Source organism: Rhipicephalus microplus, chromosome 9, assembly GCF_043290135.1.
Source record: "Rhipicephalus microplus isolate Deutch F79 chromosome 9, USDA_Rmic, whole genome shotgun sequence".
Lineage (NCBI taxonomy): Eukaryota > Metazoa > Arthropoda > Arachnida > Ixodida > Ixodidae > Rhipicephalus > Rhipicephalus microplus.
This window is the reverse complement of record NC_134708.1, coordinates 58,187,461-58,210,268: the sequence shown is the minus strand read 5'-3', so window position 1 is coordinate 58,210,268 and position 22,808 is coordinate 58,187,461. Positions and strand designations below refer to the sequence as shown.

Here is a 22,808-nt window from a genome sequence, read left to right as displayed (position 1 = left end):
GCTGTAAATCACGCGGCTGCTATAGGCGGCTACGAAACTGGCGTGACACCGAGTGACCGAGTCGTGTGAGAGAAATGCCTCTTGCGAAATAAATGGCGTTGTTCTGAATCGTAGGGCGTCATTTCGCGCAGCTCGATTGGCAAAATGTGTTGGCGTAGCATAGTGACGTCGAACGCGCGTATCCGCGCGACATAACGTAACCGTATGCTTGGTGAACACTCCGAGAGGCTGCTGGAACCGGGAGATGCCATGGAAAGACTCGACAAGGTAGTGTTTACGTTTCGATTGTTTAGGCTTACGCCGCTTGTCGCGCTGCGCTGCTCGCGCTGTTCGTGGCGTTCCCTGGGTCTCAGGGGAGCGCCACTCCCTCGGCCTGGCCACGCGCTGGCCAAAATATGCGCACCAAATCGGCGCCGTCCGAAGCGCGTGGCGCTGAGTCGAGCGAGGTGCTAGTGCGTAGGCCTTGCGTCTACTACGGCCACCCGGAATCGCCTGAGGGCGCCTCTGACCCACTTGCGCGACGATCAAAACAAAGCGCGCACAGCGCGTGTTTCCCCACAGCAAAACCTGCGTCACAGCTTGTAGCGAAGGCCAGTGTTACGCCAGTCCTCGCATTTGCGCACTGCACTGTGCGTAGTGTTTACAGCGCGGCCGCGATCTTTTTTCCTGCCTCGCGGGCAAGCACCAGCGCCGATGTTGATCAGGCCAGTTTTTCTTCTTCGGGAAGGGTGGAGATAGGCAAGGGTGACTTCCTTTTCTGCATTTTTCTTCTCTTCCCGTTCGGGTGAGCAAAACAGTGCGCAGTGCAGTGAACGCTCAGTGAGAGAAGCCATGTGGGGAAGCACGCTACTTTCGCTCACTGTGAAGAGGGTTGCGCTCTCGCCTTGCTGCGTCGTCTCCCTCCCAACCCGAGCGCGTACCACGCTAATTAATCGCACTCGCTTCCGCAATGCTCGCTAGTTATTTCGTCTAATTATTTCGCCGTTACATGATGCGTTCAGTTTTTAAGCTTGTTTCCAGTCTCTGCCGCGGTCGTGTGCCAATCGAACGAAAGTGAATGTATGAAACGTGTTCATTGAAGCGTACGTTTTCAGCTCCAGTCGGAGGAAGGAAAAAAAAAAAAAAAACGCGTGAGCAGAATATGACGCGCTCACTTGTTTTTCTCGTTTTGTATGAAGAACGAGCCGTTGTCGTTGCAATTCTGGCCTGTACCGCTTACCATATGCGAATGGAAACAAGCTCTGGCTAGTCTGAAGGAGCGGGAAATAATTTTGGGGCTCGATTCTGTGCGATTCTGTGTTATTATAAAGTCGGATTGCAGCTGTTGCTTAAAACCTCTCGTGCTCGCGTTCGTGATCTACGTTTATGCGGAAAGGTGCAATGTCGGAGAACATCTGGATGCAAGAGTTTAGGGTTTGATGTCTAGTTTAGGGTTGATTTCATCTGTTGTTACATCAGTGAAGTGTAAGGCATTTCATCGTTTGGGTGGTGTACCTTGGCTGTTTTTGTACAGAAAAGCACGGCGGTGGGTTTTGTCGCCGAAAGGCAACTGGTTGTCACGGGCATACCGTGAGTGTACGTTACTGAATACTGTATTTTTAACTTTGCGAAGCAGTTTGCAATGTACCATTATATATTGTATGGAAAATTGCATGGAAAAATTGGGCTTGTATATTATTTGTTAAAGTATTTGTTGTGCGTATGGGCTTTCTGCAAGGGTTACGTGATCAATACTAGAAATGCTGACCAAACAATAATTTATGCAATTTCATGTTCAAATTGAGAGCCCAGTAGTTTTGGTCTAACGAAATGGGTTTCCTGTTAATCTCACGATTTCCAACTGCAGACATAATTTCCCTGTATAAAGTTTACCACATTCAATTAACAAGAACTGCATAATCTGCAAATACTGAATAACGACTGCACTTGTTGCATAACCTTTTTTATTTGCCATTGGAACATGTTTATTAGCAAAGTTTAGGATGTTGTGGCGAACGTTGTTTTTGGTGCAGCACTGCCACCTGTACTTAATTTTTCTGATTTGCTTGGCTGGTCGTACTGGTGGCATGGCTAGTGTACCCTCAATTAAAACAATGTAAAAGTATAATTATCAATGTTCTGAGCCTGCCTCTGGGAACAGGGTTTTCTCTGTCACCTTAGCGCTTGTCGTGGTATTACCGAGTGAGATGTGGCTCTGCTGTGCTCCAGGACGCGGATTCGATACCCAGCATCAGCGGTTGCATTTCACTGGTGGCAAAATGCAGAAAGCTCGTTTGTCCTCATGTCTAGGTGCACGTTAAAGAACCCCACATCAAAATTAATATGTATTTATTTACGACACGTCTCGTAATCAATGAATCATTTGAGACTGTTATTTCAGTCTGGAGATAGCGAGAAAGAAAGCAGCAAATTTTTTGTCGCTTGACGAGCTTCACCATTCTTATCAGTCCTTATAATCGTATCCTTGAATAACAGAATGTTGCTGCAGCCAATGCTTTGGCAAGATGACATGTCTTTGTCAGGGCCCTGAGGAAAAGCCGTCTTGTTAAAATTTTTGCTGCAATGACATTTCCTGTTCGGTGGGTACTCATCATTACAAACTTTTACCTTGTGTTGAACTTCCCGCTTTATTTTCATTAAAGTCATGTCATAGTCATCTAAAAGAAATCCAGGATTAAAATAAAGTTTATGATATTCTTTAAAGCTGGTGCCTTGTATCTAAATGAACAGTGAAGGGTTTTAGGTGTGGAGTACTTCAGGGGGGCAGGCTGTCGCAGGCTGTGATCGTATGCAGTCGTTACTCGGCGTAGTGCAGGCAAAACCACACATAAGCATAGCCATTTGAACAAGCACCTGTGCCAGGCAGAATTCTTTTACATGTTCTTCGAACGCCTTCAGCATGATGTCAACGCAAGATAAACCACATGTAGCATAGCCAACTTTGGCATATTGAGGGTGTGCTTGCGTCAAGGAGGTCATATTTCTTTTGTTCTTCGAGCCAGGCAAAACCATGCATAAAAAGTAAAAAACAGAAAGCAAACGCGAAATGGAAAGAGAGGGGAATAAATGAAAAGCAAAATATAAGGAAGAAAGCAGAATAGAGGAAAAAAAATGGAAAAGAGAAAACGAAAGACAAGAGCAAATGAAAAGAAAACCGGAGAAAATCAATAATGGCTGCCCAGCTCAATACTTCCTTCACGCTTGGCACGACTAGTGCAAAGCTGCCTTAATTTTTTTAAACATTTCTCTCATTCACAACTCAATTCCTTCTTGGCGACCGTGTAGATCGACAGCAGCGTACTTTCCCCGCAATGCACGAAAAGTGCCACCTCCGTAACAAATACAGATGTGACACTGTATAGAGCAGTGGCATTCGATGCGTGACGCTCTGCTTTTGCTTTTGCGGCTTTTGCCGTTTACGTAGTTTCGCGCCTCTATCACCCGATAGTGATTTTTTGTTTTTCTCTGCCTGGTGAATCTTATAGCGCGTGCCGAGGGTTGCCGCTTCTCCTTTTTGGCAGGGTGCCACGCGCAAAGCAGGCAATGGAAAAATCGTCTGATGACTGAGCAGCTTATCTCGCCTGCGGTCTTTTCTCCATGTCCGGTTAATCTGGCACAACACGGGGATGGGATAAGGTGGCAAACAAGTGTCCTGCTGCCCCATTAGCTGTTTCCTCGTGGTTGCGTAAGTTGTTTGGAGAAATGAAATGCTTTGAGGTAAGCAGGCAGGAATGGCCTGTTTCTGCTTGAGCTGCTGTGTCGCACGTAATTTAAAAGAGCCCGGAGTGCCTCGCATGTTAGCGATGACAAGAACAGTAGATGCGCATGGATTCCCTTCGGTATTGCGAGCGCATGTAAGCAGCATCATTGATGAAAAAGGCTCCTTTGTCAAGTAATCAGTCATTTGAAATCAATTGGATCTGTCGTTGAATGAATGACCTCTCCCCTAACATCACTTAGGTTTAATTTTGAATGTATCTGTGGCCTCTGATAAGCGTGTAAGAGACAATTTCCAGATTTAATTTATTTACTTAGAATATGCATGGTTCGCTGTTTTGACTGCCATCACTCAGGTTGTTGGAATGGGAGACAGCATCTGCAGGATAAAGCTGTTGTTGAAAGAGAGTGCCTCAAATTGTCTAAAGTATAATTACTTGATTTTCTGAAATTCTTCATGAAAGTTGGAATATAGAAATTTGTGACATGTACAGTAGCCACTGTTTGTTCTTTTGGTTCTGAGAATTTTTTCCAAAGTAGAAATTAAATTTCTTTATAGGTAGCACATTAGCAGGCTTTCAGTTTTAATGCTATTTGTTGGCAATACAATACAGGAATTCTTCTTACTATACAATCAACAAGATACTGTTTTTTTTCTTGCAATGCATTTAACAACTGTTATAACATTTTTTTTATGATATGAGCAAAAAGTAAGCCATGTCAATCAACAATTCAGTTTTCATTAGTTACAGCATATCTATCTCCTTCTTGCTATAATTTTTTCTCGGAGGCTCATAATCGACACGAATATCCTCTGAATCGGGGTTCAGAAATCCTTAAATACCTACATTTCTGAAAATGTGCACCAGTTTTTTGTGCTTGTTCCCCATTTCAGAACATTACAGGGACCAACAACCAATTTTTGCGGTACCTATTTTCTTTCGTGCAATTGAAATCTTGCCGGTCAGATTGTCTAATGACGAAATCGTAATGTGGAAAAAGCTGCGAAACATTTGTAATCAGATTTTTTTCTATCCGCATCATTGTATACATGCGTGACAGTGCATGCGTGCACTCCGCACGCATGCTGACCGATTTGGCATGGTTTGCTGGCAGCTAGGAAGGCAGCACCACCTATCGCCATGCAGCTTCTTACCTCATAAGCAGCACAGAATTGAGTGGGGCTGGACAACGATATACATACTCTAATTTTGAACTATGACGCAAATGACAGTATCAGACTACGTGTCTATGTACAATAATGTAATAGACTTCAAATTAAAGCTTCGAAGCTCCTCCGCTAGGCTGCGCAACTAAGCCTTTTTTGTTGTTGTAACTTTTAAACACGATTTAAAAACATGAGTACTGCTATGCTCGCGAAAAGAGTTCTTGAATCTGTCACTGTAATTCACGATTGATTGATATGTGGGGTTTACCGTCCCGAAACCACCATATGAGTATGAGTAGAGGCCGGATTTTTAGGCACTGAAAAGTGTGTTTTAGGTGCCAAAGGCAGGCAGGCAAAACACCGTTTTAGGCCCTCAAAATCATAATTATAGGCACAATAAATTTCTACGAAAATTGAAATATCCCAAAGCAGCGAAGTTGGTGACTTGTATCTACGAGAAGTAGCAAAAAAATGATACTGTTTAAGATAGCAGAAATGTACCAACGATTGAACATAGGCATGCATTTCCTGCACAATTCGCAGTATGTGGTCTTTTGTTATGTTGTCTAGCACTGTGCGCCAATCAAGCATCCACCATTCAATTAACACTCTCCTGGGTCTCTTTCGTTTCGTTATGGTTGGGAAGGGCAGCGCAGGAGCAAATAACCAGACCACTGATACCCCAGAAAAGAGGGATGCAAGGTTTAATCGTGCAAGAGCAATTTCTCCCCTATAGGTGAACACCTTAAAGAGCCCCTCACTAGGTTGTACGTTTCGAGCTGGCAAGGATAAAGGTGCACTGGGCACTCCAGATCATTTCTGTTAAGCTTCGCAAAATTACATGTCGGGGAAACACTAAATTTCTAATGAATGCCACTTGCCCTTCTCACGGGCGTGAGCCCCTAGATGAAGGGAGTGACGTTACAGCAAGGAATGGTCCTGCTTTTACGTCGCTCCTTTACATTGACATTGATGGTCTGACATCGCATACCGTACGCTCTTAATCAGAACTTCGTTAAATGCTATCTATACCTAGACAAACAGACGAAAAATGTCCTGTCTCGTGATTATATCCTGCATTTTAAACGATACCTCATTAAGAACGTTGAACGTGACATCACTCTATGCGGCATGCGAAATTTGTGTGTTCTGTTGTGTAGCATGAACGAGGAGTACTTTGGTTTGGGCTAGCTGCTTCATATTGTTTTGAAAGGAAAGTGCAAGGACAAAGGGAAAATAATGCACTCTTTGTCTCTATGTCTTTCTTTTCCGTGTGTCTTTGTACTGCCCTTTGAAAATTGGTATAATGAACGAAAGCTGAGAAAAGAAAGAATAAAACGTGCAAACACAATCTCGGCTTGTTATTTTTATTTTGTTTTGAATAGCCTCTAGGTTCTATTCATTAATTGGCCCCCGTTGCACGTCTGCCTCGTTGGACCAGTTGCTATAGGGTGCTCCGCTGCTGACCCGAATGCTGCGGGTTTGATTGTGGCCGCGGCAGTCATATAGAACCTAGATGGAGGCGAAAAAATAGATGCCCGTGTACTGCGCAATGTCAGTGCATGTAAAGAACACCAGATGGTCAAAATTTGCGGAGACCTCCACTACGGCATTCCAATTTTTACGTAAAACCACACATACTACCTCTGCTACACTATTATATATAAAACCACACATACTATATACTACTACTACTATTACTACTACTACTACTACTACTATGACTACTAATACTACTACCCCATTTCACTTGCGTTTCTCTCCTCGTCGTTCCTGCATCGTGCCTTCGCCAAACCTGACAACGCTTAGCTTGTGTTTGGTGCGTCGTCTCTGACCGCAGTTTCAGCTTAGCGGTGTGGTATATCGCGGTCATCCTTGCCAGCCTCGCCCGAAGTACATGCACTGACTGATCCATGCCACAGAAACTGGCAATGCACAACAGAGAACGCCGAAACGACACAACATCGATGGCGTACATGCACAAGTAGGCTGAGGAACGTAATGCGTGCGTGACCTTGCTTACGCATGTTGTTCTTGGTGCATATGCGCTGTGTGATTCTTCAGCCCCGATACCGAAGAGAGCAGGGAAGGCATTGGGCTCGTGATGGCTGCATTGGGCGAAAGGCAAGGGATTCAAGCTTGCCTCTTCGCATCGTGCTTTGGTGACTCGTAAAAAAACAATTTAAAAAAATCACCGTAGTAGAATGCTTTTCCTTGGGCACGCAAGAACGTCTGGTGTCTAACTATGACTTATTGTGTCACCTAGAGAGGGACGCTTAAAAAGTAAATTACAAACAAAAGCAGTGTGCACATCACATGTTTTACCCGAAGGCGTTGCAGCAGATGGGTTACAATATTGAAGAAAACATGCCTTCATTGACAAAACACACTTTGTTCTCTTTAAAAGCCATTTCATTCTGTCATTGCAAAAAGCAAATCAATAGGAAAATTATATCTGATATGACATTCTAAAATCTTAATTAGCATTGCACAAAGAAGACTATTTAGGTACATTCATTTTCAAATGCGAGTTTTACCATGAAATTCTTGACATAGCAGCTTTAACTACAGTTTAGTTCTACGTGATGATAGTAATTCCCATCCTAGTTAATTTTTCATATTGTTACAGTTGTCATTTTTGAGTAATGGCTTAGGACAAACCTTGAAGCCCTGTTCTGTATTGTCATATTTGTCACTTAAAGACATATGGCAAGGTATCTCATACGGAACAAGCGTATTCAAGCGTACGGTTTATGTGTTCTAAATACACTGTTATTGTAAACATGTCGGCGCCTGTCTCAGGCTTCACTGTATAATGTATAACAATTTGTGGCCCTCCATGGTTTTTCATTCGTTCTCCAGCTATCCACAGCTGCCCAAAAGAAACCTGCTGTTCCTTTCCTACCACAACACCCAGGTTTTCTGGGCGGTTCTTCAGTTCCTTCAGGGCTTTAAAGAGCTGTCTGTAGAAGGCGGTCGCCGCATCCTCGGCCATAGACGTCACTTTTATTTTCTTACCCCATCTTTCATTCTCTCTCCTCCTTCCAGACGCTGAAACGTGCTTCCGCTTAGGGCTCCAGAAATAGCGTCTTTTGCACTCCTAATTCTCCTCCTCCAATCACTCGCTACATGTCAGCTTTGTCTTCGTTGAACATTGTAGTGTTTAAAAATATCAATGTTGCCTTTTTTACACGAATAATGGTTTCAAACGACGTTCGAAAACAAATTTTCGGCTTGAATAGCGCTCATATAGGTGCTCACTTAGAAAATAGGCATTTATAGGTACTTGTAGGCATTTAGAAATGAACACCCAAAATAGGCATTTATAGGCACTATAAAAACACTATAAAACTCCTTATTAACCTCTTATGCATGCTCATATATTAAAATGGCATGGCAGGAACGCAAGGAACAAGTAGGCATTTGCCTATAATTCGGTCTCAAATTATGAGAGACGTCATAGTGGAGGGCTCCGGAAATTTCGACCACCTGGGGTTTTTTAATGCACACCCATATATGAGCACACGAGCCTACAGCATTTCTGCATCGGAAATGCAGCTGTCGCAGCCGGGATTCGATCCCGTGATCTGCGGGTTATCAGACGAGTACTTTAGCCACTAACTAGACCATCGCGGCGGGGCCTGTAATTCACGGTCGTTTCATTTCCACCAGAATCTTAATGCATGTTCTGTCCAGTTGTTGGTCCCTATAAAGATGAGAATAATAAAAATATAAAAATAAATATAAGTATTACTGGCTGGTTAGTGGCAACCCTGCTAATATGGTAACAGTGGCTGTGACGATTTCTTCTGTGTCTTCGTGAGCCGAAGTGTGACAAGTGTGACTTTTTTTTTTTTCATACTGTGTAATTGGTCTTGTTCCACGATTCATTGAGGTGGGCAACCACTTAGCATTTTCTCTAAAGAAAATGTGGTTCGTCTTGGTAAAACAGTGAAGCATTTTCTCTAAAGAAAATGTGGTTCGTCTTGGTGAAACAGTGACTACAGTGCTTGGCTGCTGACTCCAAGGTCGCGGGTTTGATCCCGGCACAGCGGTCACATTTCAATAGAGGCAAAATGATAGAGGCCCGTGTACTGTGCGATATCAGCGCACGATTGTCGAAATTTCCGGAGACCTCCACTGTGGCGTCTCTCATAATCGTCTCGTGGTTTTGGGACGTAATTCCCTAGGTATTATTATATTATTATTATTATTAAAGAAAATCTGCATTATGCAAGCATAGGCATATGCAAACTTCATCACAGTAGCATTTTGAGTGCCTTTCCCGTTGACGTGGGGAATAAAGTTTCATTTATCCCTGTATTCATTCATTCAATCCTAAAGTTAAAACAAATCACAGCATATCCACGAAGTGATTGATTATTGGTGGGGAGAAGCGTTCGTCAGCCCGTCCGTGCTTTCGTCCGCCAATTCGTTCTTGCTTCCGTTTGTCCGTGAGTCTGTCTGTGCGTCCGTCCATCCGTGTGACCGTCGGTGCATCCGTCAGTTCATGCGTCCCTCCATGCGTCTGTCCGTACGTCTGTTCATCCGTCTGCCTGTCCATTCGTCCGTGCGTCCGGTCCTCTGCCCGTTCGTCCGTGCGTCCACCCCTCTGTCTGTCTGTGCGTCCATCAGCCCGTCCGTCCGTTCGTCTATCTAGTGAACAATCCAAGTACAGCCACCTCACATCTTTTCATCATGTATTCATCATATACAAACGCCGCCATCCAGCGGACATTCTAAGAACTGCTCTTTCGGGTATGTGCCACCGGTGGCTACATACACCATCGGAGGATGGACAGACTCACACCTTAAGGAGCTTCACTCCTAAAAAGTAAATTACACACTAATGTGCTGTATTAACTTGAGCATAACATGTCTTCTTTTTTTTCTGCTGTTAAGGAACCTAAAACGAGTGTTGTGGTGTCTGGAATGTAACGAAGATATCTTTATTATTTCTGTCTTTATAAACACTGATGGTTTCGAAGTTGAAGCGATGGCTTCTCAGTGACGTGTCACAGCAGTGTAGCATCATGGGAATACAGCAACTGGCAGTGTGCTGACGGCATAATTGCTATCCGCTTGTGGTGCATGTAAACAACGATGAGTGAATTGTCATCCAGTGATTCTGACCGTGATTTGTTCAGTTAAGGCTGCACGCAGTACTTAGAGCTCTCAAACTCGCAAACTGTCTTGCAGTGGAACCGGCGTGCAAATACTCAGCAATGAAACCTTCAAAATAAAAAATATAGTATTTTATATTTGTCGTATGACTCTGGTGTGTAGAAAGCATTGACACTGCATGCCAAGGAAACAACAAGTGTGCCTGTTGCGATGTCTTCAAATCGTGTCAGTACTCCTTTGAGTTGATCATCACAATCTATTTCCGAAAATACTTTTTTTTTTTTTGGTGGTGTATTGAAGTGTCACCTCTCGCGTTACAATCATGTTAGTACATTGCCTACAATTAGAAAATGGCAACGACTTTTCTTATCTGGTGTTTGTTGGTAAACAGGCCTATTTCATCAGCCGCTCTTGATTGCGTGCGAGGGCACTTATCAGTACTGTTTGCTCACCAGTGGGGCTGCTGGAGGTTGACAAATTTGAAGCGGGTGACGTGGTTTCATTAAGCAGGCAGAGTTTGAAGATCTGAATATCATGGTGAGCCATGTAGAGCACACATTTACGCTATTCATGGTGGCTGTGTGATTCGACCAGAAAACTGGCATGGTGAGTGGTGGCTGTGGTGTTTTAGTGATAAGTCTGGTGATAAGACTTGTTGCTACAATGTGGGCCCACACCGTGGCAACGGCCACAACCTGCACGCGTCACCTGCTTCGCTGCTGTTTTGGGGCTGCTTGATCAAATAATATCCTATTGCAAGCTTTAGTGTGTTGCCAAGATCGCTTTGGTGGTACAGTAAAAGCTCGTGAATTCAAGCTCGTTTAATTCAAACTTACTGTTGATTGAACACCCTGGTACCAGCACAACCCAGCGTATTTGTATGGGGGAAGACTCCCGATAATTCAAGCGTGCCGGTATCCACAACGGCTAATTAAAACTGCAAGCAACCTGATTTTCATAGCTCCTCGCAGCAGTCGGCCCCGTGGGCTCTGAAGCCAAACCAAGCTAAACTTACGAAAAGTGAAAACAGCGGCACTTCTCAGCAGATGAGATGTCGAACTCTTTGTTGGAGTTTTCGGGCAAGCTGCAAACGATGCTCATGTAGTTGCGACAAAAAAATGACAAGTAAATGCAAATGACTGATTACTTTTAATTTCATTGCATTAACTCTGCCATGTAAATTAGCTTGTTCTGGTGCATAAATAGCATCATATATTTTTACATTAAAGCTCGTTGCCCACATGACTGAACGTCCGTGCTTTTTTCTGGCATATCACTGACTGATCATTAGTTGTGGTCACTGTGAGAGCTCCATAAACTGACCCGGCCCAAGTGTGTAGTAGCACCTGATTTGTGATGACAAGTACAGAGGTGACTTTTATCGCTTCTGCTCGTGCAGTGTGGCACAATGTGTGTTCATTCTAGCACCTGACTGCTAACTCGAATTCCGCTTAATTTGAACAATTCTAAAGTCCCCCTTTGAGTATGAATTGACAAGCGTTTACCGTATATATCACTTGTTTCTAAGGAGCTTTGCCAAAGGGATATATTATTGACAAAGGGATGGCCATGTGCGGGGCATGTAATGAGACGTAAAGGTGACCAATGGTCCTTATTAACGAACTAAAAACAAGGTGGGCTTTGCATGAGTTTCGGTAAAGTGGGCAGGTGAGGTTTGAAACTGTTTGAAACACACAAATTGCCTTTGCTTTAAATGTTCAATTTTTATGGAAAGATAGCAAAAAAATGTTACAAAAGATATATTGGGCAAATGGAAAAGAATTCTTCCATGGTTTTCGCTAGATAGTTTGTGGTGCTGACATTCGTGCTGGCGGGATGTCTGCATGATGCATGTTTCCCACGCGGTCCTTTGCAAGATTGTGGTATACTTTGCACCTTTCCCTTTGGAAGTTATGTTTTGTGTTGTTCAGAGAGAGGTTCTTTTTTTTTCTTTTTTGTCTAAAAGCACTGTAGCACATTGACGCTTGGCACAGTCGAATTGTCTGCAATGGCTGTGCCTTTTCGCTGCATTTCTAGCATCCGCGCTTCGCCGTGAGCACCTTGTTTGCCGTTGGAGTAAGTTTTCTTCTTCTGTGCGTACCGACTGTTATCACACACAATCTTCTAAGTTCACTCAAGTATTTATAAGAGGCAAAAAGTGCCAAATGGGGTAGTATACTATTCACTCTAAGAATGGTCAGGTGGTGATGCACAGTGGTAAAAAAAATTAGCAGCAGAGACATCTAATGCTTTGTATTTTAGATGGGAACTGTTTGGAATGCGATCGTGGAATCTCTGTCCTTTCTGGTGTCGCATGCGTCACTGTCATGTTTAGTACCGTGTGCAATCGCAGATTCGTCATCGCACATAAGATGAGGGATATCCTCTTCCTGGTCTCTATTGCTATCACTTGAGCAGTCGCCTCTAGCAGAGCTCTTGGAATATATTCATATCGAAAAAAAAGAGGTGTTTGTTTGGCATAGAACATACCATTATGGCTAATTTCACCCATCCCCCCTGTCATGGGACCGAACTTCTAACCCCTTTCATGCACGGCCATTAGTATAGCTTACCACCATAAAAAAAAAAAATCATTAAACTTTATCACTTTGTGGTCTACGGGGTATTTTCACCAGTGAAGCCCATAAAATGCACTCTCACGTTGGGGGTGATACATCCAAGAATGAAGTGCACGTAGATTAGCATTTGCGAAACCTTTCAGTGTCCACCACGGACCATGCTGGCTCCAAGTCTGTTGCTTAGCAACAAAAAAAAGCTCCCCTAGAGAACCAGCACCACCTGGTGTGTTTTCAGAGAAAACTAAAGGTAAAAAGTAAATACTTCTTTACTTAATAAACAGCTAGGTAGCACTGCAAGAAGATTGGTAGTTAACAATGCTGATCACCATGCCTCTCCAGCAGGTGTGAGTGAAGTGATGATGATTACGATTATATTCCATTGCATCTGGCCTTGAACCTGTTACGTAGAGCACAAATTAAAACGCTGATTGGGAAAGTAAAAATGTGACAAGGTTGTTACAGGCGCATTTCAGAGTACATCAGTGATTTATCAGAAGTTTGCAAGACAAAGTGAAGTTGCATAAAATTAGAACCAGCTGTAGGTTTTCTCACTGACCATTCCAGTATGCTGGTCTCAGACAGTAAAGGCTTGTGTGTTGTGTTGCCAAGGAGAATTTCGATGGAAAGAGACGTGGGTCACAACTTGTTTCCAAGTCCTAAACGAGTGCTGACATAAAAATTTGCCTAAGTGCATAATGGTTATTTATTTTAACACCATTTTGCAGCGTGCGGTCGCAGTATCAATTTCAAAGCATTTAGTGAGAAGGGACGCAGAGTAGTTTTCATGTAAACATGAAACTACGTGAGCACACAAAACAGTGTGCTTATGAGCAATGTATTGACTACATCTTTTAACGAAGGCTTCCTGGGTGCTGCTATAATATTCTCTGCAATGTTGTAAATATCCATGATACTCCCCCCCCCAAAATACTCTGCCAAGGCAAGATCATCAGTCTTTGTACTCCCATGAAAGTCTACCCCTTCTTTCTGTTGAAGAGGTCTGCTAGGAGAGAGCACTTGCAAGCATCGTGGCTACATTGGGGTGGTTGGCTGTCTCCATGAAAACCGAAGGTGCATTTAGCGTGCAGTTTGAAAACATGCATTCTAAAATTGATTTTGAGTATATAATAGGCTGTCTTACCTGTTGATATTTCGTAGATGATGCGTGTGTTCACACAAATTCATCATACAAATTATCCCGCCTTCGAAGTTTTGTGTAGGTATTACTTTAATCGATGATTACGTGATGGACTGGTATCAGATCATTCAATATACTATGCTTTAATCTCTATAGTCTTACATTCGTGCATCTGTTGCTGTAGCTCATAGTAGCATTGCTCACGGTATTGGAATGACCAAGAGTGATCATGTGTGCAGGAGCCGAGTGCGGGGAGCGAGCTGGCCGCCAGCGGAGGAGCCAGCGTGTCCGCGGTGGTGGCGGCAGGGGGTGCCGTGGGGCCCCCCCAGCCGCCTCCGCCGCTGGCCCTCAAGGACGTGCAGTGTCCCATCTGCCTCAAGGTGTTCAGCCGAAAGTTCTCTCTCGAGATGCACTTCCTCATCCACCAGGGACTCAAGCCCTACAAGTGCCAGTTCTGTGGCCGTTGTTTCCGCCAGAAGGGCACCCTCATGCGCCACAAGGTATTGTTTGTTCCTCCTGGCGCAGTTATGCCTCATCAACAAATCCAGCTGCCGCAGTAGCGATGGTGGTGAGATGCTCGAGGCCCTTGCACTCCGCGATGCCAGTGCGCGTTGAAAAATGCCAGTTGGTAGAAATTCGTGGGGCCTCATAATCATATTGTGATTCTGGCATGAAAAAATCCAAATATTGTTATTGTCTGTCTCGTTCAGAAAAAGATTACTGACTTCATGTATGTTTGCTGAAAAAGGACAACAAACAGACGTGGTTTTTCACATACTTTAAATTAGAATGTCACTGTACTGAAAGCACCACACTTAATGCAAAAAGGCACTTGGTAAGCAAGGAAACACCCAAAAATGCTGGGGCCACATGGGTGCTCTGCAGTTCAGAGGCCCAGTGCCCTACATACTCTTTTATACAAAAAGAATATTAAGCTTCTTGTTTTGTTTTCTTCTGTTCTTGATTGTGCATTACCCCGTCACGATGGTCTACTGGCTAAGGCACTCGGCTGCTGACCCGCAAATCGCGGGACTGAATTTCGACTGCGGTGGCCGCATTTTTGGTGGAGGCGAAAACGCTTGAGGCCCATGTGCTTAGATTTAGGTGCAGGTTAAATAACCCCTAGTGGGCGGAATTTTCGGAGCCCTCCACTACAGCGTCTCATAATCATATGGTCGTTTTGGGACATTATACCCCAACAGCTATCATTATTGATAGCGTATTGTGCAGTGTAATGCTTCATGTGCAAACATTCGTGCATTTAAAGAAAAACACTGAGGGAACTTGCACAAAAAGGTCATTCTTAGAGTCTGAAGATACGCAATAGAGCTACTGTGGCAGTTGTACTCCTGCCCATCGTAACATCCGAGAATTGAAAGCATTTGAAAGCAGAGGAAAGGTGCACGTGAGTTATCAGTTTTATAGCAGCGCCTCCCAATATAAACAGCAAGAAAACTATTAAAGCTAGACAAATACATGGGCAAAACGTGAATTGAAGAATAATTAAGAAAAGTACATTCTGCAGATACTGGATGGACAGCCTTTGGCACAGACGAATGCTATAGCCATTATGCTGTAAACAGAGCAGCTTGTGGTGTTAATTGAAAACCCGGAAGTATTTTATGTGTGCAAGCTGGTGCTTAAAAGTACACATTCATTTTCATTTCGCTCAGATGAATTTGCCCAACAGCTTGCTGTCATGTCTGTGTCTTGGGTTACAGTGTTTCAGGAATGCCTTCACTGGTTGGTTACAAGACTAATACATAATGACACGCTGTCAAGATTCAGCATTATGCTCAAGCATTCAAATTTACTTCAGCAGACCTCCCTCAGCAGACCAAGTATGCTTCTCTGCAGAATAGTTCTTAATGCATCTCTCTATTGGTGTTTGTATAGAGGTGGTCAAAAGTTTCCAGGCACCACTGCCATTGGATCACATGGGATAGAGGCACGGAAACTTTTGACTTCCCCTGTACTTTAGAGCATCCCGGAGCTGTGATGCAATGAAGCTTACCGAAAATACCCGCGAATAATTCGAACCCGAATATAATACGAGGCCAAAGTTTAGAGGCACTAAATGAAAAAAGAAATTTTTACTCACATATAAAACGACATTGGAAAGGTCGCCATAAACACATTTCACATCCGCCATGTCAATCGCTGTCGTCTCCAACTGCACTCTCCTCCGGACATTTCCTTGTCAGACAAATCGTCAAATAGGTGCTCGTTTTCTGTGCCATCGAGGGCATTAGAAATGCTGCACTTCTTGGAGGAACAACGCACAAGGTCCTCTGGGATGCTTGCCCAAGTGTCCACGATTCATTTGCATAGCGTGGCCGGTGATGCCCATTTCAGCCACCAGATCGGCGTCGCTGCAGGCTCACCTGAGCGCATCCACGTAGCAATGCTTAACCACATCCTTGAAGGGCTTATTTAAACAAATGTCGAGAGGTTGCAGTTGAGATGTCATCCCACCCGGGATCACGACCAGTTCCGTGCCGCAGTCGCCCAAGAGCTTCTTCACGGAATCGACCAAATGGCAGCGAAATGCATCCAGCACCATATTGGATGGAAAAGACAGCAGGGCGCCAGGCTCTCTGCACCACGCGGACTTTACCCAGTCTAGGACGAGGTCTTCGTTTATGCAGCCTTTATTGTGACATCTCATGATGACATTCTTCGGCAGCTCCTCCCCTTTTGGCATTGTCTTGAGCTTGAAGATGACATAAGGTAGGAGCTTGTGGCCGTCCACGTGCATGATAACATGACTGTGACACACGTTTTTTCATTGCCGGTGGTATGGACACTAACTTGCTTCGAGCCCTTCTCCTACACTGGCGTTTGATTGGCGTTGTTGATTTGTCCCAGCTGGAAGTTCTGCGAGAGGCCCAACGTAATCACATGGCAAGATAAGAAGCTCTTCAAGTACTTCAGGGAGCTTTTGAGAAATGGAGGTATGCTGGCGCAGGGAAAATCCGGGTCGGCACATGTTACAGTAGATCCAGTGCTTCCTGGCTTTGAAGTCCGAGCTCAACATTCCTTTTTCTCTTGCCAGCTCCCTCGCTTTCATCTGGATCAGCTCCATGTTGACCGGCAAGTGCGCCGCTCGCTGTTCTCGAACAAACTCTGTCAGTGTGAGTTCAATCTTTGGGAAAGCCTCTTTCTTTGGACCGTGAAAGCCTTTTCACTTTCCGCTTTATGCGAAAAGCACTTCTTTCTGTCGTTGCCATCCGCGGACACTTCCAACGGTGACTCCGAACTGTCTTCTGGCTGCACTGTTGCCAATTTCCTCGGCAGCTGCGATTACCTTTTTTTTTTTTTTTTTTTTTTTTTTTTTTGAATGCAGCCAAGTACTGGTTTCTGTGCCCTGGCATGTTGCATCTTTGCGAAGCGAGGCACAGAACACAGCGAGGTTCACACGCGCACACGTCCACTGTCGAAGTACACGCTCAAAAAACTCAACAACAAAGAAAGAAATGGTGCTAGTGCGAAGGTAATGAAGCAAAGCCGTAGTCAATTACAAAACCGAAACTTCAGGCACATCTTCCTTTTTTGAGCAAGTTTTCGTTCGGATCCGCACAAAGTGCGAAGCGGAAATTTGGAACGCTGATAATAAGGAAAAAACCTCGTATTATACGCGGGTATTTACGATACTTCAGAAAATCTTCCATTCACAGTGCACATAAAAAAAAGTGTAAAGGTGGGCAAATTGTAAGTTTGACGCTCGAACTGAATTTGAAGCGAGTGGTGATTTGGTCTGGTAATTCCAAATGGAATAATTCTAATACTGTGGGAATACTGTGGGAATACTGTGGGAACTTGTGGGAATATTGAATATCACTTTTTTTTTGTTTGAACTATTGGGGAAGCAACTTTGATTAATAGCTAATTGGTATAGCAGTACTATGCAAGTTATACTTGGTACATGCATTTTAAAACTTACTATGCTAAGTGCTTATAAACCCTTATAATGCACGTTAAAGCTTAAAAATAATTATTTGAGGTGAAGGTAATATGTACACGTAACCTTCAAGGTGTTCACGTCGGAGCGGATTTTTTGTATGGAACTTTCATGGCCTATTGCTCCCGTACTGCAGTAAACCAACTTTTTACAGGGTTTTGTATGTACTCCTCAGTTCTTCAATTTCGAATACAGGTGAACACCTTTACAACAGACACTGATGTAACAGACATTTGGGTATAAGAGACACCATTGTGCATACATCAAAATAGGCGTTAATAAGAAATCACAAACATGATACTCTGCTTATTAGGACGCCTCATATAAAAGGCAAGAATTGCCTGGTGCATGTTTCCTACACGAGGGTTCAACTGTACTTCAACATTTCAAATTATCTAAACTCATGGTGAAGCAAATTCGAGTACTGTATTATTCATTCAAATAATTTAGGTGCACCAATATGCGGTCATCCCTAGAAAATTCTGTCTGCTCGAGCCATCTGCAGTATTTTACACCATGATATGGAGGTCATTTCCTGATTCGATGCATCATTTGGCAGCGCCTGCCAAGACTGGGCCATTTTGTCAGATTGAGTATTTCCAATGATGCGAGAGCCAGCAATTGTAGTGCAATTGGGAGAAGCATAGTTTGCACGAGGATACTGCAAAGGAGTGTTTCGCATGTGGTGCCCTGCTATGCTGCATCTTCAGATTCCCAAGGGTATGTTACTTACGACAATCAAGTTTTGGCAATACATTGACCTGGTTTTGGTGCCCTACTTGTGTATGTGTATGGTTTTGCCCTGAAATTGTTACCCAGGGTCATGCAAGACCATTATTGGATGTTGAATAAACTTTCCAAACACAGAGTCATGAAGTGTATACAGTGAGAACAGATAACTGGAACACCTTGGTTCTTGTTATTCTTCTTGTTCCGGGGCTGCGGAAAACATAACATGGATTGATTACTATTTTTCTGACCAGCTCTTTCATTTTTTCCCCCCTACTGCCCCACAACAGGCCATCCACAGTCAGACACCGTCGTACCGCTGCGGCCTGTGTGACAAGAGCTACCGCCAGAAAAATGTGTTCCTGCACCACCTCCGCAACCGGCACAAGGTGTCCACAGACGTGCTCGACCGACGGCGCTGCCACATCAAGAACAACGCCGGCGGCGGCGTCATGGAGGCAGTCCCTGCTGCGCCGCTGCCGCCACCCTCGTTGAGCTCGGTGTGCCTGCCCCCGCTGAGTCCGCCGGAGCCTCCGCCGGGCGAGGCCGCGCCGCCTGTGATGTTGCGCATCTCGGAGCGCCAGCAGGCCCTTCCGCCGTCCTCCGTCGTGTCCTCCATGTGGCAATGTCCCTTCTGTGCCTTCGAGAGCGCCCATGACCCCGAGGTCTGCCGCTCGCACCTGCTCCAGCACGTGGGGGAGCCGGCCGACTGCCCGCTTTGTCCCCGGCAGCTCGCCTCGCCCCAGGAGCTAGCGGCGCATCTGCGTGACTTCCATGAGAGTGCGGGATTGGCTCCCATCCTGACCAATCCAGCTGTCGGTACGTGACTTGCATCGCGCTGTAGCTGGCGTGCTCTTGTTTGAGTGTTAGCGCTACTCTTGGCAATAAACCTAAGAACACAGTTGCGGTAGGCAGACAGAACCTCAAGGAAGCAGGAAAATATATTCCGTTTACTTAACAGCGATTTACTAACGAGTGAAAAGGGGTGCAGAATTCATGGGGGAATCAATAATATTATAGAATAGATGTTTATTTCATGACCAAGGCACATCAGAGGAAGTTGTTCCATTTGAGCAGAAGTTTCGTTTTAAAAATATACTTTAATTTACTGAGAGGTGATTGTACTATCTTGAGCCAAGAGACTGCGCTCATCATGGGCCTTTTCCTTTTAAAACATATTACTTAGAAGATGTACTTTCAAGATTAGCTAACTTCCACTGATTTGTAAAAATAATAACCAAGTTTAAACTTGTTGGCGTTATTGTATTAATTCTTTCATGATAGCAGTGTATTTGCCACGGCAGTGTTCGGTGGTTGTTCACCATGGATGACTTCTTTTTTCATGACACTTTTACATGCCTCAATTTATCCTTACATATCTGCAGTTTAAAAGGGAAGTGAGCCCTCATTTTACTACCCACATAATTGCTGGTTCTTGTTCCTAATGTAAAACTTGCAAACACCTTCACAATAACGTTATAGTTGAAGGCACCTGAATCAATTACGTCCATAATACAATTCTAGTTTTACCTGCACTACTTTAGATGTTATGTACAGTAAAGCCTCGTTACAACGAAATTGCTTTATTTGAATTATCGCTTTTATCAAACTGTCACGCAGTCCCAACCCCAATGCGTGTATTTTTGACCGGATTACCCTTAACATGCGTGATAAGTGGCCGTGTGTGAAAGGCCTCAGTGAACTGTGAAGCGCGAGAAACGCGTTTGAACTGCACGCCTCTGAGACCATCGAGGAAGACGACGGGGTGAATCGGGCACGCGGTGGTGCAAGACGCGGTGGGAGGAGACCGAGAAAGAAGGGGAAGAAGATAGGCAGACGGGGCTGGCGATCAAAGAACCAGGGCACGGGAGCAGAGACCTGTCGGGTTCCAGACTCGACGTAGCAGCAGAATCTCACGTGGGGCCAAACCAGCTGTCCAAGCACCTGTGGCCAAACCAGACGTCCACACACCTGGGGTCGAACCAGCCTCCCGACCATCTCGGGCTTGGCGTGGTTGAAATGTCACCAGGACATTCCCGCCAGGCGAGCCACGCATCTACCACAGGAAGCCTCTGCGAGCATTCGTGAGCAGCATGGCAGGAGCCATGCGCATTCAAGGTCAACGACCCCAGCGGTGAGTTGCGTTGCTGACCGCGACTGGCAGCTGAACTACCGCGTTACACAAGCATCGTTTGCCCTCACTCAGCATCGTCGAGCCGTCAGCCCTTTTTCGGGACTCGACCTCCACGCTGCCCCCGGTGAACTCGCTCTTTGCTTCGTTCGGTTCTTGACACTTCTTGATCAATCTTAGCACATGTTCTTTTTCCTAACCATCATTAGAGTTTCATCATTCTTTGTAAATACATATGTTTTCTTCATGCATAAACGGCCCCGTTATTGTCCCAATGACGGTCAAGCCATTGTGGTTCTTTTTCCACAAACATGAGCGTTTCGTTTAGAGCTCTGTCTCGCCATATACAGCTCATTGCAACATGTCGATAGCTTGCTCTGCTTAGAACAAAGTTGTGGATCTGTACTTAAAGCGGCACTAAGAGCGGGCGAGCAATCACCCACGCCGTAGAAGTGCCTGCGCGCTTTTTTTATCCACGTCCCGTGGCAAGCGGCCTTTTCTGCTCTGAGCGAGCAATGTTTGCGCTGTTGTCAGGCTAAAGCGCGCCAGTGCAGACTGTTGCAGACGGCGGGAGAGTCTCCGCAGTGTGGATTTTAACCTCCTACTCTGCGCCCTACTTCGGTACTCTCAGTAAAGAGGCGCTCGAAACATGCTGGCTGCTCCTCGCGCTACGTCACTGGCTACGCCGGTGGTGTCATGTGACCATTACAAAGCCTCGGTGTGCTCCCGCTGTTTTTTTACTATCTGTGGTTGGAAGACACACGTGCCCGTGTGTTGTGTAAAATCTGTGTGAACCGGTGACGCTTTGTGTTCGCATCGTGGGTGCTTTGAGTTGCCGTCAAGTGAACAGTGCACCGCCAGTGGCCGCACGGAAGATTGTGGCATTGGAGCAGAAAGTTCAGCTGATACGTGAGGTGTAAAAAGGACATGAGGTGTAAAAAGGAGTCTGGCAGAAGTATGAAATCGTAAGACGATTCGGAATACCGCCATCCACAATATCAACTGTTCTAAAGAGTAAGGATGCCGTATCGGACAGCTTCGAAAAGAGTTTCTCAGCCTAATGAAAGTGCAACCGTGATTCTATGTATCCTGAAGTGGAAAGAGCACTTTTTGAATGGCTGAAATACGCTAGAAGTGCGAACCTTCCTGTAAATTGCGCTGCATTGACTATAAAAGCCGAAGCCCCAGCCGCCTAAATAGGCAAGCAAGATTTTAAGTGCAGCAACGGCTGGCTTAAACGTTTCAAGAGACGGCACGGCGTGTCTTCAAAATAGATTTTTAGTGAAAGGGCAGCCGTAGACCGCAAGGTCGTGGACAGATGGCGCAGCATATACTGAGCACCCTACTTCAGCAGTTATTAAGGTAGAGACATTTAAAACTTAGATGAGGCGGCATTCTTTTACAAATTGTTGCTGAAGCGCACATACACTGCACCAAGCGAAACTTCATCAAGATGTAAACAAAGCAAAGAATGCGTTACAGTGCTGTTCGGTGCTAATGCGACGGGGAGGGAGGACAAGCTTCCTTTGCTGATACTGGGGAAGTGGGCAAAGCCCCATTTTTTCCGCAACGCAACGATACCGAGAGACTGCATACACAGAAGCAACAGACAAGCTCGAGCTTGGATGACCGCAGTCATTTTCAAAGAGTATGTCTGCCTGCTCGATCGAAAGTTCAGGGCAAAGTGAAGGCGTGTGCTTTTTGTTATCGATGATTGCCCGAGCCATGGCACGATTGGAAACCTGCAAGTGAACACTTTGGAATTTCTACTAGCGAATAAGACCGTGATATTGCAGCCCATGGACCAAGGCATTATTGAGACAACATTAAAGTTATAGTGGAAAAGTCTTTAACAATGGATGCTCATTGCGTATGATGCCAACAAGAGATACAGCATCGACTTAGTTGGAGCAGTGCATTTACTATGCCATTCATGGAAAGAACTGGCACCTACAAATATTGCAAAACTGCCTTGCACATGCCGGATTTTTCTGGTCGCACACGAAAGACGCTGATGAGGACTGCGAAGACTACGACGATCTCTACGAAGCTGTGAACAGTATCGTTGACGGAGATCTGGAAGGCATCTTTGAATTATTCGTGATGGCTGACGCAGATGTACCCGATCATTACCCCAGCTACAGATCCTGCAATAGTCGACTTGCTGGGAGGTCCCGATGAGGAAGATGAGCCTCTAGACGAACAGCGTCACGAAATACCAACTGTGGCACAAATGCAGGGGAGCCTCCGGTGTTGCGATA

General features: G+C 44.9%; 1 protein-coding gene across 1 annotated transcript in view; it reads left to right on the top strand.

Annotated features, from left to right (window-relative positions):
* The first annotated feature begins 66 nt into the window (after positions 1-66).
* LOC119164810 (uncharacterized) overlaps positions 67-22,808 on the top strand; it is a 34,969-nt gene continuing 12,227 nt past the window's right edge. Inside the window, exons 1-3 of the mRNA XM_075873702.1 lie at positions 67-267; positions 13,966-14,226; positions 18,707-19,235. Coding sequence (XP_075729817.1) covers positions 205-267; positions 13,966-14,226; positions 18,707-19,235 — 853 coding nt within the window. The 5' untranslated portion in view covers positions 67-204. The remainder of the gene's footprint in view (positions 268-13,965; positions 14,227-18,706; positions 19,236-22,808) is intronic.